At 42.6% G+C, this 15255-nt stretch overlaps 1 protein-coding gene across 1 annotated transcript; it reads right to left on the bottom strand.

Moving 5' to 3' along the window:
• Positions 1-1904: 1904 nt before the first annotated feature.
• Positions 1905-14822, bottom strand: scn4ba (sodium channel, voltage-gated, type IV, beta a). The gene is made up of 5 exons (XM_062386615.1): positions 14151-14822; positions 8732-8895; positions 7882-8104; positions 7612-7741; positions 1905-7318 (listed from the first exon to the last, which is right to left on the bottom strand). The coding sequence occupies exons 1-5, from the start codon at positions 14236-14238 to the stop codon at positions 7228-7230; spliced, it is 696 nt and encodes a 231-aa protein (XP_062242599.1). The 5' UTR covers positions 14239-14822; the 3' UTR covers positions 1905-7227.
• Positions 14823-15255: the final 433 nt, after the last annotated feature.

The raw sequence follows: 15255 nt of genomic DNA, 5'->3' as shown, positions 1-15255 counted from the left end.
TGGTCCTTCAGTTCTTGTAGTGTAGTGATTATCACGTTCGCCTAACATGCCCAAGTTCCTCAGTTGGAAACCGACAAGGAAATATCTGTTTTGTTTTTCCTTAATGTTCACGTGTCGCCACAATGAGACTGTGGATGTAACTCAGTGTGTGTATTAGTCTCTTTTCATCGTGGAATCTTTTGATAACAATATCATTATTAACCACCTCTGTTTCATTATGTATATAAAGAAGTGAATCCATAGAACGTACAAAACCAAATTATCACGTAAAGTGTGTAAACCCCCGGACCACAGGCCGTGTAGACCAGCGTTTTGTTGTTCGCACTGCAGTAAACGGGCAATAAACAACACACAATGAGCAGACCCCATGTGCAGAAAGCAAAGGTGACGCACTTCTGGAAAAGGTCCACAAGGTGGAAGTGTCGAGTAACAAGAATATGAAAATCACGTGATCCTCAGCGTAGGAATCAGGGATATCAGTGCGATCATGTAATCAGTGCAGTGATGTAATCAGTAATTCAGTGATAATCATGAATGTGTTTTTGCACTATATAGGTTTGGCACCTCTCTCATTCTATCCACTGTGTGCCTTAGGACTGTATTCTTTGTTGTACTGAGTACTATGTTTTGAGTACTTACTATGTTGTGTACTTCTATGTTCTGTTTTTGCATAAGTATATGTTCTGTCTGCTTATACGTTTACACCGGGAATCAGAGAGAAACAGCTTTTCAATTTCGTCTATGTCGTGTACAGAATTGACAATAAAGTTGATTTGAATACACAGTAAATATGAGCCTTCCTAAGTCTTGTATTTCTGTTAAATGATGATTTGACTCATCATTAAGTCCGACGGTGGGCGTCATTGATAAATAGATTTATTTAACTTTTTGTCTTTCTTTTTATAAGTAGCATTAAATCGAATTCAATAAAGGTCACATATCGATCTCATTATCCACATGTATGCCACCTTCCATGGGGGACATAACATGGTGTGACAGATAGTGACATGGCAAGTGGAGAGGATTAAGAATTAATAAGCAGACTTAATCAGTGTTACAGAGTGGTTTCAGAAAAAAGACGTGCGTTACTGCAGCAGGAGGTAAGAATCAGTCCCTGTGCATGTTGGTCATTTCCTCTGAGCTTTACCTTATCAACATGTTTAATCACAGTAGCGCGAGACGTCAGCTTTCGACTTGACTCCTTAGTTGTACATAGATAAGCTGTTGCGTTTCTGAAAAAGAAAGCGGTGAAGGCCGACGGGAACAAAAGCTATTCCTGTGTTGCGCAGCTGTGACTTCTTTCTTCTCTGGCATTACATGGAGATGTCTGGAGATAATGGAGAACACATTACTCTTCATCATTTTGCTGTTTTTCTATGTGATCTCATCCTCATAACAACATGTGTTGTTTTCCAGCTGAATGTGGAAAGAGCGGTGCTTGAATAGGATTTGGGTTCTTACTTCGCCAAAACATACCACAGCAAAAAAGGCTTTATTTCAGATGTTAGCACTGTTATACCACAGTGGATTTTTTGTTGTTGTTGTTGTAGGATCAAAGAGCACTTAGTTACATCCCATTCAATTGATAAACCAGGATAACTTCAGTCTGGACTTTTTGAAGCTGTGTGTGATATACAATCTTAATCAAGGTTTATTGCCCTATTATGCCACTCATTATGGCAACAATCGTATCATCAATAAAAAACAATCCTCCTTTTCCTTTCTCTGTCACGGATTTTCCTACAGTAATATTCTTTATCTGTTCACCAACACCTCATACATACACCATAACACACACAAACAGAGACTCACAACTATCACAGATTAAGTTACTGCTCTGTTTATCACCTGTTAAAGTAAACGGATGAAGGAACATCCTCAATAACGACACAACGAGACTCTGGGAATTTCTATCAGCGTTTTTATTTTCAGGATGTATTTTTTTAACAAGAGTTTGTGGTGCCTAGTCATGAGGGGAGCATGAGCAACATGGTCATAAACACAGACAAACAGCTGAACATCACAGAAAAGTAGATTCAGGAAACCTGGGGTGGCAAAATTGCTGACCGTGAGTGTGTTTGTTTGTGTGTGTGTGGAACTTGCTGCAAGAGCTTTGACACACTGTAAAGTGTCTTCATTTCTGTCGCGTCAGTGGATTAGTTAGATTAGATGTAACATTGATAGAATTTGTATTGACTTAAAGTGTAAAAAATATTGTTGAAATAGTTCAAAATACAGGACTGCAGTGAGCGTCAGCCTGTGCTTATAATTTAAATCTCTAGCTATAGCCGTGGTCTATAAGAGTTACGGAAGGCAGTTTACTAGACACGTGATCAAACACTGACACACACTATGTCACAATATGCTAACAATAATTACTTTTTATGATTTTGTTTGCTATCTCAAAATTCCTACAATGGAAACGATTGTATTTGTGCCTAAATAGGAACATATGGCGCCCACATTCATCTCCTTTATCTATCATCCCCTTACACTGGGATTGTAGTAAAATTAATGTCTTTTCTTTCCTGCATTAAACCAACATTAGATCCGTGGTTTGATCATCTGATCCGAGTGGAATGTGGGAAGCGGAGAGCAGACGTCAGACTCATGGCTTGGCAGTGTGAGTTTCAGCCGCTAGAAACACATTGGTAGTGCCAGAGCGATATCACCTAGGATCTAGCACTGAGAGTACCGTGGATACGGGCGGGAGACCGTGATACTATCTGTGTTTTCTGGTGTACAAATGGAGTCATTGTGTGTCATTGTAAATAGTGTCATAACAACAGCAGACGTGAGACTCTTGGACTGGCAGTATGAGTTTCAGCCGCCCTGGCAGTAAGAGCAATACCACAGCGGTCAGTCAGTTACACTGAGACTATCTGTAACTATTTTAATGCTCAATGAAGGAGTCAACTGGGAGCAATTTGAGAAAGAATCCAAGTTGTACAAATTTTGTATATCCTTCTCCAAAAAGATTAAGTGTAAACTTGAACAGAATGAGTCCCCCGTATTAAACGTAGATAGAACACCCCATTATGTAAGTAATGTATATTTTTTAGCAATCTAACTAGTGGCATTATGTAAAGCAATTAGCAACACTTCAATTCTATTTAATGCTCATAAATTGTCTCAGCTGTTAGAATGATCTTAACACTTTAAATTATAATTCTAGCTTTACTGGACACAGTTATTTCTTTTCATGGTCTGAATTCAAATGCAAGAAGCGCCTGTTTGTTTGTCTCATCAGCTTCTGCCCAAGCTTGTCTGATGTGTTAGGCATGGACCACCAGGTGGCAGTCACGTTGTATTGACTGTGGCGTACCGCACCACTGCAGAGGAGCGTCCCACTCCAGTCATGGCAGAGTCAGTACGGCAGCAAACACTGCGAGCAGTTGTTAAGCCGACATCAACCCACGTAAGGATGTTTCTTGGCGAAATACATACAGGTCAGAATGTGATAGAGAGAAAATGAGCCAGTACAAATTCATGTCGTGATGAAGGCAGCAGCTTCACAGCTCCAGTAGATCTACACTGTCTGCATTCATACATGAAATCGTATTATCCTGTTTGCCGCATACATGCTGTACCTGGCCTTCATTGAAACAGACCATCGTCCCTACAGCCTTCCCACATGCCTGCGTCTAGTTTACTGGGCCAATATCGATGTCGATGCTTTTCACTCACGTCAGGAAAATAAATAACTCCATAACGGCAGAGAATAAATTTCCTGAAACCGAGAGGCAGGGTTAATGGCTACACTCCAGGGAACAAAAAAATCTGGTTAGTGATCACAGAAAAACAAAGCAAGCACTAGAAATGTGGCCACAAATACACAGGCAATGCATCACGATCCCTACATGAATCCACCTATTTGTTTGGCAAGGATCGAGTTATGGAGGATGGCAAGTTACATCAAGAGAAAACAACAGTGTAGTCGTTGTTTTCCCACAGGAACACTATGGAGGGATATGCACACACAGATGGTGGGATGAGGAAGCAAGTTTGGGTCTGTGGACATAGATCAGCCTTGATCCCATTTATACTCAGCATTACAATTCCAGTGGAGGTATCAAACCAAATTTCGACCCCATTCCAAATGTGTTGTTTGTCATGGCATCTGTATTTTGAAAGAGATCTAATTACATCTCACGTCAAATTAGTTGGAACTGGATTCTTACGACACAGCACCGTATACAGGCTGTAATGTGATGAGGTTTGGTTTAACCACACTATATCGGAATTCTCTCTAGATACAACTTTCATGATAATTTTCCATACCTCAGGTCGTACCATGTTTTCCAGATTAGGAGGAACACAACATTAATGACTTGGGATATCAGAAATCTGCTGTAGAGCTTTCCTCAATCGAACAGAGAGATCAGACGTGGCTTCATAATGTGGCCTGAAGCTCCGAGCTCATCTTGAGAGATATTCCATCTACGCAGGGAATTTCAGGCCAAGTGTAAAAGGGATCTATCTCGATTGATCCAATGCAGTTAAATCTGTCTAATGTAGATACATGAACCTAATGTCAATACATTAGTCTGACTGAGATACATTAGTGGAGTGAAGCTACGTATGAACAGTGCCTCGGACAGACGGAGTTGCGATCGCAACCGGTCCAGACACATCTGTAAAGTGCCTTAAAACAGTTTATTGCATAATCGGTCTGTCTGTCGTCCTCTTGCTGCCATTTGAAAGCAAGAAGGGAAATGCACTGCAGGGTCAGAGAGCAGCAGGCTAACAGAAGTGAGGGAGCGATTAGAAAAATAAGATCAAATCTTTGCCTCAGAGCTCTGTTCCAATGAGAAAACATGAAGACAGTCAGTGCTAAAACCATTCGACAAAACGTGAATTCACAAAGAAACGATGAATGAAGTCTTTCCCATAATATCCTGTTTGGTGCAGCCACTCTGATCAGTGGTAAAGTGTTGTTTCGTCTATATGCAAGGCCAGTGTACCGCACCCTGGTATCAAAGTGTATCTTTAGTATGTGAGTCTGTGAGCAGCTCTCAGCTGTCATAGCTATCTGAGCTATGCGCGCGGCTGTGACGGCACTTGTCTGCCAGCTCCACAGAAGCTAGCTCTATTACTGAGGGTCGCAAAGAGAGGTTCGAGTTTCCAATGAGCAACTTCGCACTTCGTTAATGTTGACTTCCAATTGGATGAGAGGTTTCATCATTAAAACTTTACACATGCTACCTTACCTCCGCCAAGTAGGTTACGTTTTCATCTGCATTTGTTATTTAGCAGGAAAATGCAAAAAACTGGCGGATGCATCACCATGAAACTCAGTGGAAGGATGGGTCAGGGAGGAACCCTTAAAGTTTGGTGCCGGATCAGGATCAGGGGGCAGATCCAGGAATTAATTTTCACTACAACTTTAGTTACCACCTATAGGAGGTAATGTTTCTGTCTGACTTTGTTTGATAGTTGACAGGATTATGCAAAATACTCCCGGATGGATTACCACAACATTTTGTGGAATTGTGCAGTATGAGTTAGAGAAAGAATCAATTGAATTGTGGCTCAGATTAGGGAGCAGATCCAGGAATAGTTTTCCAACATTTTCATTGATTTCTCATTGAACAATTCTTGGATCTCTGACATGATTTGGGGACTGATACTTAGGAGTTTGCATGATTTGGTAATGAGACATAAAACAAATGCGGATCTAGTGAATTAAGAGGAATGTTGGGCCTTGGCGGAGGTATGGAATCTATTGAGTCCCTTTCTTGCTACTTAAAAGTGCTTGAAAGTGTAAAGGTGAATTGGTATCCGGAGAACTGCGCACGCATGTTGCTCTTCCCACTCACAGTATATACTGCTGATCTGCCATCGAACAAAGTGCCAACGTCTTAAACTTCTTCAATTTAGTGATACTAAACAAGTTTGTAGGATTTCAATAAGTTTAAATTGTCTTTTTCACCCTTCTTTTCCCACATATACCTGCAGGTCCTGACCCTAAAAGACGGGTCATCACCCTGACCTGGTTAAAGGGGTGAGAATAGCTGTCGCAGTGTTTGGAGGGAGGGTGCTCGTCTGGTATTTACTCAGCTTCAGTCAGTTGATGTGAAGGGTTAAATGAGACCCTACAGCGATGCACAGAAATGTTCCTGTCCTGTGGTACGAGACAACATGTACTTATATGACGTTATATAAAATGCACACATGCTAAACATGTATTGGTTATTAGACAGAAGCAGCATGATTAAGTTCATTCCTTTCTATAGGGAGCTGGGCAGGTCTGGGGATTGTCTCTGATGCGGGATGTGTTAGTTTTTTTTATACATTTTTTGGGGTTTTTAACCTCCCGCCAGCAGAGGGAGCAGAAGCAGAACAGGCACCTGTGTTTCATCTAAAGCGAAACAATGAAAACCAGTGCAGGACTGGATCCTTTAAGTCACTTCAGAAAGCCCAGTTGTAGACAGGAGTTAATCAAAATCTGCAGATTCAGCATTGATGAACCAAGCACAACCTGGCAGGGTGTCAGACCTGGACCCGGCAGGAAAACCAGCTGTTAAAAAATTTGTCTATGAAAAAATAGGTTCATAGACAAAACTGTTTGTTTGTCTGTTTGCTTGTTTGTTTGTTAATTTTTCTTTTCCTTTTTATGCTGTTGTTTGGTTTACTGTAGAGGTGAGATTGGGTCCTGATTTCACTCAGAGTTGTGGATTACACTGACACCATGAATTCCAAATGGATAATCAAACATACGGTCAACTAAGATTACTAACTGTATTTCTGCGGGGTCACTGAAATCCAGAAACTTTATCAATAAAAGCAACAACAACAGAAAAAAGGCAATTTAGAATCTGATTTGTGCTAAATTCTTCCTCCAAAGTAATATTGCAGGTATTTACGTTTTTTGTAACACAAATATTTTCATAATAAATTATTTATAATTTATTTTAAGAAATCCTTCTAATAAATGTTTGCAAATGTATATAAATTTGGCAGCAGGAATAATTCAGTCTGAGCAGCATTTGATAACCGAGGCTCTGTGTAACAACTGGGCTGCCGTATAAGTGAGCGAGTGATCCACGCCTGTGCACGTCTCACACCCCCCAAATCTCAAGCATGATTTAAAATAAACATTTACATATTGTTATTAGCTATAGCCACTAGTAAGATAAAACAGTCCACCGATAACAGCCTGTTCTCTGAGCGTGTGTACATTTGTCTAACATATATACAAACATACAGACATACGTTGCTTTATGCTCATGCCTTCGGCGTCCCTTTGTTGTCGGCTTTGGCTCCTGAAAGTCCATTTTCTGTGTTGTCGTTCCCTGAGTTCACCAGGCAATCTTTACTGCAGGGGACAGAGTTAACAAAGGTTAACACCTACTCCCGTAGTGGCCCTTAACAGCTTTAAAACATTAATTAGTCCTTTATAAGTAAACGATAAAGCCTGACCGATTTATTGGTTTGCCTATTAAATTGGCGGGCATAGAAAAATCCGCATTAGAAAAAATGACGATGCTTATATAAGAAGTACTGGCAGAGGTATGTTCAGTAAAAAGTCTAAATTAACATAACAATCAATACATCAAATATACGATATATTCAGATTTTTATTTAGCCCTTCATTTATGATTTACTCACTTTTTTTCACCGCCATCCAGCAGGAAGTTAACAACCAAGCCCTTGACCACCATGAGGAAGATAGCTAAGCCAATGACTCCCCCCAGCACAGAGACGATGACGACGGTCAAACTGCTGTCAGGATCCTTCACTGAAAAGAGGGAGAGAAGTTGAGAGGCAGGGAGACGATGTAAACGATGCAGAGGAAGTTCACTTGCGCTGGAAACGACATTTTTCTAAGCGCCTAAACACTGTTATAGGGCTGTTGAGTTAGACAAAGTTGTCACATACGTTGGTCCACCACTATCAGAGTGAAGATAGCGGTGTGGTTGCGGTTCTTTTCTTTCGGGTTCCGGGCGAAACAGATGTACTCTCCCTGATCTTCGAAGGTGATGTTCCACAGCAGGAAGGAGATGTTGTTGCCCTTCGAGGAGCCGACAAACTCAATACGTTCATGGTACACACTGACCCCTCTGGGCTCCACGCCCTCCATTGGGATCTCTCCTTCACACAACTACACACACACACACACGCACAGGTAGATTGGTTGTCTGCTAAAATATATCCATAGTATGTCCTCGTTTCCACTGGTGTTTGATTGTATGTTTGCAGCATAGAGTGTACATAAAGATGGACTACATAATTGTAGCCAAAGCGTCATGATCGCCCCCTGGTGTGGAGTCGGTCATATATCCTACCTCCTCCCTGGGGAGATAGGACATGAACCAAAATAAAAAGTCAAAGATGGTAAAATGTTTGGTAGTTCCTATCACAATTATTTTTGTTCAAGTATTTTTCTAGGTCGCAATTGGTCGTGCGTGGTCAACGCCAGGATCTCGCTATAGTGGCTCCATCCCCGAATCGCTACTGCACAGACTCTGGCTCATAAGGCACAACAAGGCAGCGTTCGTGTTTGAGGATATACAAGCTTGATTTCTGGATAGTCAGAATAAATGGAGACACGTCAATCTTTATATGCAGTCTACGGTTGGGACCTAAACTAAGGAGTGGGTTGGAGCAGAACTTGAGCCCTCTAAGCTGCTATTTACTTTTTGTGCTTAGAAGAATTGGAGACGCGTAATCCATCTTTACATACGGACAATGGTGCAAACACGTGCATGTGCATGTTTGCGGGTTTTACCTTGAGCATTGTTCCGTTGTCATTATAATGCCAGTTGAAGAAGAGGTCTTTGATGCCGATGCAGGAGGAGTATGTGCAGGGAATCAGAACCGTGGAGCCGTTCATTGCTTCGATTGAAGACACTTTACCTGTCGATACCTCCAGTCCACTAACACCCCATACCCCTGAAACAAGAGGGAGCAGACATGGTGAAGAACATAAAAGGAAAGGAACAGTATATATTTCCAACCTGTTGAGGAAAAAAATCAAAGAGAATCTAAAACAAAGTGTATTTTCAAAAAAGTAACACCATCAGCCACAGAAACAGCGTAAATCCAATTTACTAATACTTTATAAAAGAGATATACACTTTTGCTCCGGGTTTGTGGGAAAGAATCAAGTCGTTCTGCTGCTGCAGTTATATGATCAAAATACAAATACTGTGCAAAATATAATATATAATGTATACTCGATTTAGTTATTCAACACGATTTGACCAGTGGAATCCTCACGGCCCATGTCTCCCAGTAGGGTGCCATAGTGATTATAAACAGCCAGTGTATGGTGTATTTTACTTGATTTCACACATCTGACAAATTCTCTACGCAGACCTATAAACCAGTTATTAAGGCTCAGGTAACTGGCTGACTGACAATGTCTGGCACAAGACAAACACTGACTGATCTATTCATATGTGAGCTACTCATAGACACTAAAAGAATTGAATCCAGCATTTTACAGTGTATTGCTGGTGTCCTGTGATGCTATGTGAAGCAGGAAACACTGAGTAAGTCTTTCAAAACAAGCAGCGTCATCTTGTATTGGTATCTGGGTCTTTGCCGTGCAGATGATGTTGGCCCTGCACTGACAGCTGGTGTAGTTCCCAGATTGTTGCTCTGGTGTCCCTCACACTCTCGGGGCCTATTTATAAACGCTGTGGTCCACAGTGACCCGTTCAGGATCACATTGCACTTGGACATGGTGCAAACAGTGCTGGCGTACAGGGTGTGTGCCCATGCGGCTGTGAAGGACTTGCATCAATATTTGGCACCTTCTGCTCTCCAGTTTTGTGAAGAAACAGTGGAAACCTTTATGGATGAGGTCACTGTTTACTGTTTAACACTCTAATCCCTCACTCACTTAAATGAGCTGCCATTTTCAGCCATTCCTTTTGCATTGGTATTCTAAAGTAGGCAAACTAATACATGTTTTGTGAAGCCACTGTGATTTTGACCTATGACATGTGACCACTAAATTCTAAGAGATTATTCTGGGAGTCCAAGTGAACATTTGTACCAGATTCTAGGAGATTCCTCCAAGAGAGATATCATGTTCACACGAATGGCACGGACAGATGGACGGACCAACGTCGGTGGCTGTGGCTCAAGAGGTAGAGTGGGTCTTCCACTAACCAGGAGGGTTGGCGGTTTGATCCCAGTCTCCCCCATTCCCTGTCCTTTAACAAGATACTGATATATAAATGGGCCGGCAGTGTGTGATTGATGTGTGATGGAAAAATACTGCACATAGATGCACAGTGTGTGTGAATGGGTGAATGGTAAAACTGTACTGTAAAAGGCTTTGAGTGCTCATCAAGACTAGAAAAACTCTATAACTACATTACCATTTACCAACATGCTCAGTTAGCTCCGGAAAACACTGCTCCAGCTGCCGCCGATGTTGAGGCATAAAAACATGTCCGGTGTCAAGATGATCCAGTGTGTTGGAGCAGAGATCAAGCGCACTAAGCTGTTTCTAAAGAAAAGTCTGTTACACAATTTACTGCATTGTGTAACAAACTTGTGTTGTTCTGCCAACGTAAAAGTCTTTATTAATCCCAGGTTAGGATAATACACAAATTATTAATAGAAATTGCGTCAATATTGTATCTCTCTCTCTCTCTCTCTCTCTCTCTCTCTCTCTCTCCCCCTCTCTCTCTCTCTCTCTCTCTCTCCCTCTCTCTCTCTCTCTCTCTCTCTCTCTCTCTCGCTCTCTCTCTCTCTCTCTCTCTCTACTCAATCTTCTTCTCGCTCGCTTGCTCTCAGAACTTGGTCCACCGGGACGCTAGATATAAATAAGCCCAGCAGGGAGAAGGAGGCACTGTGTGTTTTTTGTGACAGTGGTGGAGTCTGATAGCCTGGAGAGCGGACATGTTTCTGTATAGCTGGCTGCTGGTTAGAATCCTTTAACTGCCTTTTGAACTCTGACAACATGATGAATTATCTATTGTCCTCCATCCCTGATTAGTGGCACAATGTCAGAGGGCGAGGTTTGTAACCAGGTGCTCACGAGGGAGCGTTTAGCATCAAACGTCAAACAGGGGAGAATCTCCCCTCTGAAAGGTTGACATGCGCTGGGAGCAGGGTGATCTTTTACATATCTGGGAGGAGCGCCATGCTCCCGTTTCTAGAAATAGATTTCACACCTCCCTTGTTTTACACCTCTTCTCTCTACAATCGCTTTTGCTCTCCGCCCCGTCATCTTCTCCACTCCTGTCCCACCTTTGTAGTTTGTCCTGACAAAGCCCACGGATTCACCGACTAAAGTGATGTGTCATGTGAGTTGAGTGAGTGTGGTTGTCTTTGTATGTGTGTGCTTGTGTGCATGTGAACACAAGTAATAGGCTGGAATATCTGATATTTTTAGCTCCATTATCAAATATCTCTTTGTCCCATTAGGGAAACATCAATATCTGAATCATTGATGGGAGGAAAGGCAACTGACTGTGTGTGTGTGTGTGTGTGTGTGTGTGTGTGTGTCCTTGGCTGACTCTCAAGGTGAGTTTTTTTCCATTCCTTTATTTATTTTCCTTAAAGTAGGCCAGCGATAGAAGGGTTAATGTATTTCTGAATTGAACCCATAGAGAACTGACCGAGGACACTATTACCTCTTTGAGCAAAAGGAGAATTAGAGAGAGAGGGATGGAGAGAGAAGTGATGGAACGGGTATGGGAGAAGGGAGATGAATGGGGGGGCAGGGGTAATGGAGGATGTACAGTGTGTAGGAAGTGATGGAAGGGGTCACTGTAGGGCCGAACAGAGGGATGGAGAGGGGGAGGTAAGGGAAGAGTAATGCCCGCTCCGAGGTGAGGGAGTTACCCAATCAAAGAGGGTGGAGGGTGGGGTTCAGTTTACGCTGCATGTACACAAATGGATTAACACTCATGTTATGGGTAGGCCACACAAACATGTAACCACACACGGTGTAATTACCATGTGTACGTAGTACACATGGAACATGTCACTGGACTGCTCTGCGTCCATTGAGACTTATGGAAGTTGACAGTGTCAGGGTGGAAGTGATTGTGTGGGGATGTCTCTAACCTCTTTGGATTACAGATCTATGTTTTCTGAGGTTTTACAATGAGGGTTTGTAACACAAGACGCATCTCTTCCGTATGTGTAAAATAAAATTCAGGAGTGAAACTTTGAAGATGAGTAATATAGTACAGAGTAGGGCAATAATCAATATCAATAATTAGCACAGTGTAAATAAAGTAGTTGTTTGACCCGATTGACATGCACGATCATTTTCAGAATAACTTCAGTCAAAAGTCTTTTGAACTCAAATATACAGTATATATGAATATAAATCATTATAATTGTTTGACAGTAAGGAATCACACCTCGATCGCTTTGGATCCAAGCTCTGAATTAGATTTTTTTTATTTTTACGTATATCTTCAAGGCCCCATTTGACCAGCAAGGCAAATGCAAATAAACCTTTATTACTTTGCAGGAACCTGGCATAGTTTAACCCTTATCTTGTGTTTGTCATATTTTCTTTTGAATAAAATTGTGGAAACGTGCCTCAGTTGAATCCAACACATCAGAAACCTTGTAGCAGAAGAACATTAAAGATGACCCACTGAACTAACTAAGAGCCACTACCTCAAGGGGGCAACGACACAACTTAAGAAACAGATTGACCACTCCACAGTTTACTAACCCATATAACCAACGGCACACAATATTCAAAATACATCATACATTTTGGTTTGGACAAGTAAAAAACAGTAAATATTAAAATTACATAAACAGTAAATATTAATGCAGTTATCCTGGTTCAAGGAGAACCAGGGTAACTGCATCTGAAGTGGGATGAACATATATTGTAGAATCGGAAGAAAAAAAGTGATACAGGACCAAACGTGTTGCTCTACATTATACATTAGGCTACAGAAGTGCTGAGTTGACCATAGCTTAAGGAGTTCCCTGTAAATGCAGCTCATACGGCTGAGAATACGAAATCAAATAAAAAGCTTTAGTCACCTAGAACGCGTCATGGACTTGTGTGAGGGACATTTTATTCACTGGCATTTCAAATCTGGCTTTTCAGCTCAGTGGATTTGTCCGTCCTTGATAAAACATGATGTCAATCGCCCTACGTCCTATATTTACATGCTTAGTATAAACTATATTTTGAATTAACTGATAGTTATAGAAATATTTAGTGTATGATAAGCGGACCAATTCATTTTAGAGAAGCTATTTTCACAAGTTATGCTGTGATGGGTGATTTTCTTGAAAAGGCGAAATACCTTGTTATTTATATTATCCAAAGTAATTTCATTTTTGTGGGAAATGCATATCTTTTATTTATCGGTTGGACATTATATAAAGTGTAAATTTGACAGACCACAGCTCAATTTGTGTGGGGAGAAAAAAGAAAAGAAAGTAAATGAAAGAAAGAGCAGGAACCAGTTTTATTTCTAGTTTAATTCCATATCAGTAACGTATCCTAAAATGACGGAGTTCCTCACATGCACACACTGATGTTAGCGTCAGTGCCTTTTACAGCTCAGCTGTTGAGAAACTGTGCTGCGTGTCGACTCAGCTGAGCTCACGGAGGAGATGTGGGGGCACTATTGGGCACCACAACAAAATCAGGGAGCGTATGAGCGAAAGCACAGACCACTGATGCAACACCACATCACAGCCAGTAAAACTACAACATGTATATATGTGGACTGCAGACTTTTGTGCACACTCATATAACAATTATTTTGGCTCTTAATCATCTTTCTTTTGAACATAAAGAGTCATTTAACAAATCGTTCCTCCAGCCCAGCAACCAGGTATGGAACATGTCCACCTTCAGATGAGAAGGGTTGGAATGTAATTGACCTTCATGCCCTCAGCAACAAGTAAACAACAGCCGTGACATCACCATTCCTGTTGTTTATTTTTTCAGCCTTCAGGTGTGGACTTTATGAGGCATGGATTTATTGTGATGGCGGTGAGCAAGACAGAAGGGCAGGCACAGAACAACGCGAGCACAAGAGGAGGGTGTGAAGGGAAACAAGTTTAACTGTATGAACAATCACAGGGATTATCTCTAGCACAAATCAAAGCTTTTTTTCACAGAGGATCAGAAATGTGCTAGTGGCAGAGTGAGGAATGGCCGGGCAGCTGAAGGCATAGAGAGAAGTAGAACTCACCGAGCAGCAGTACAACTGCCAGGCCAGCGTGAAGTAGATCCCCTGATCTCAGCCGACCGGAGACACCGGTGCGGTCCATTGACGCCATGACACCCCCTGCCTGTCAGTCCTTCTGTATTTATATAATGTGTGTTTTTTGTCAGTCTGTCCCCACCCCCCTTTCCTGTCTGCCAAAGACTGAGCTGTGTCTAATCTACGCAAATATGCCTGTGTGTTCCTCTCATGTGTCTCTGGAGCCACGCAGCTGAAGGCAGGAGTCTGAAGTCCTGCTCCCAGTCCCTCCCTCTTCTCTCCTCCTCTGCACCCTGCCCCCGGAATGAACAGAGGGACGAATCCTAAAGAGAGGAGGATGAAGACCTTCAGGGAGCTCTCAGCCCGTCCGGTTGACCCCCAGCACTGCACTTGCAGCAGCGCAGGAAAGCAGCGGGAGAGGCGGGCTGGAGAATGCAGCAGCTGAATGAAGAGTGCAGTCTCTCTCTGTCCCTCTCTGCCTCCCTCCCTTCCCGTCCTCCGTTGCAGTGTCTTGCAGACTCAGTGATTATCCAGCAAAGCGAGGGAGAGCATGCAGCGTGGTGTCAGGCAGCTCCACTGCTCAAGCAGCAGCGGCAATGGCAGCAGCGGCAACGGCCAGGGAAGCAGGCTGGCCAAGCGACTCCAAAAAGGGGGGACATAGGCTGGAGGGGGGGAGGACGAGGAGAGCACACGAGAGGCACGGGGCGGTGGGGATGGGGGGGGATGCTGGAGAAGAGCCAGCAGCCAGGCAGAAAAGCAGCTAGAGCGTGTCTGCTGCAGGGAGGAATGAGCGAGAGAGGTACTGCAGAGGTAGAGGGTAACATAGAGAGAGAGAGAGAGAGTGGAGGGGGAATGATGATGGGGGGGGGGGGTTGTGCATGTGTTTGCGGTTGTCCACTGTTGCGACATACACACACACCAACACATATGCACCCATTGCAGTGGGGCTGAGTCAGCCTTTACTCATGAGTGTCTCCAAGTCAGACGCGGGCTGGTTGTTTACTGCAGCCTTTACTCCTGTCTCCACCTTCCTCCATCTCGTGTTTCATGCTCGTCGTACACGTCAGTCTTGGGAGGCTAATGAAACTTGCCC

The sequence above is a fragment of the Platichthys flesus genome, chromosome 4 (assembly GCF_949316205.1).
Source record: "Platichthys flesus chromosome 4, fPlaFle2.1, whole genome shotgun sequence".
Taxonomy (NCBI): Eukaryota; Metazoa; Chordata; class Actinopteri; order Pleuronectiformes; family Pleuronectidae; genus Platichthys; species Platichthys flesus.
The sequence above is the reverse complement of the archived record's forward strand: the minus strand, read 5'-3'. Positions and strand labels throughout refer to the sequence as shown.

What these genes read in the sequence shown, in the direction of transcription:
- scn4ba (XM_062386615.1), bottom strand. Translation starts at nt 14,238, where the DNA reads ATGGCGTCAATGGACCGCACCGGTGTCTCCGGTCGGCTGAGATCAGGG. An exon ending in GGCAGTTGTACTGCTGCTCG is followed by an intron (nt 8,896 to 14,150) that starts GTGAGTTCTACT and finishes CTCTTGTTTCAG; the next exon opens with GGGTATGGGGTGTTAGTGGA. An exon ending in CTGGATGGCGGTGAAAAAAA is followed by an intron (nt 7,319 to 7,611) that starts GTGAGTAAATCA and finishes TGTCCCCTGCAG; the next exon opens with TAAAGATTGCCTGGTGAACT.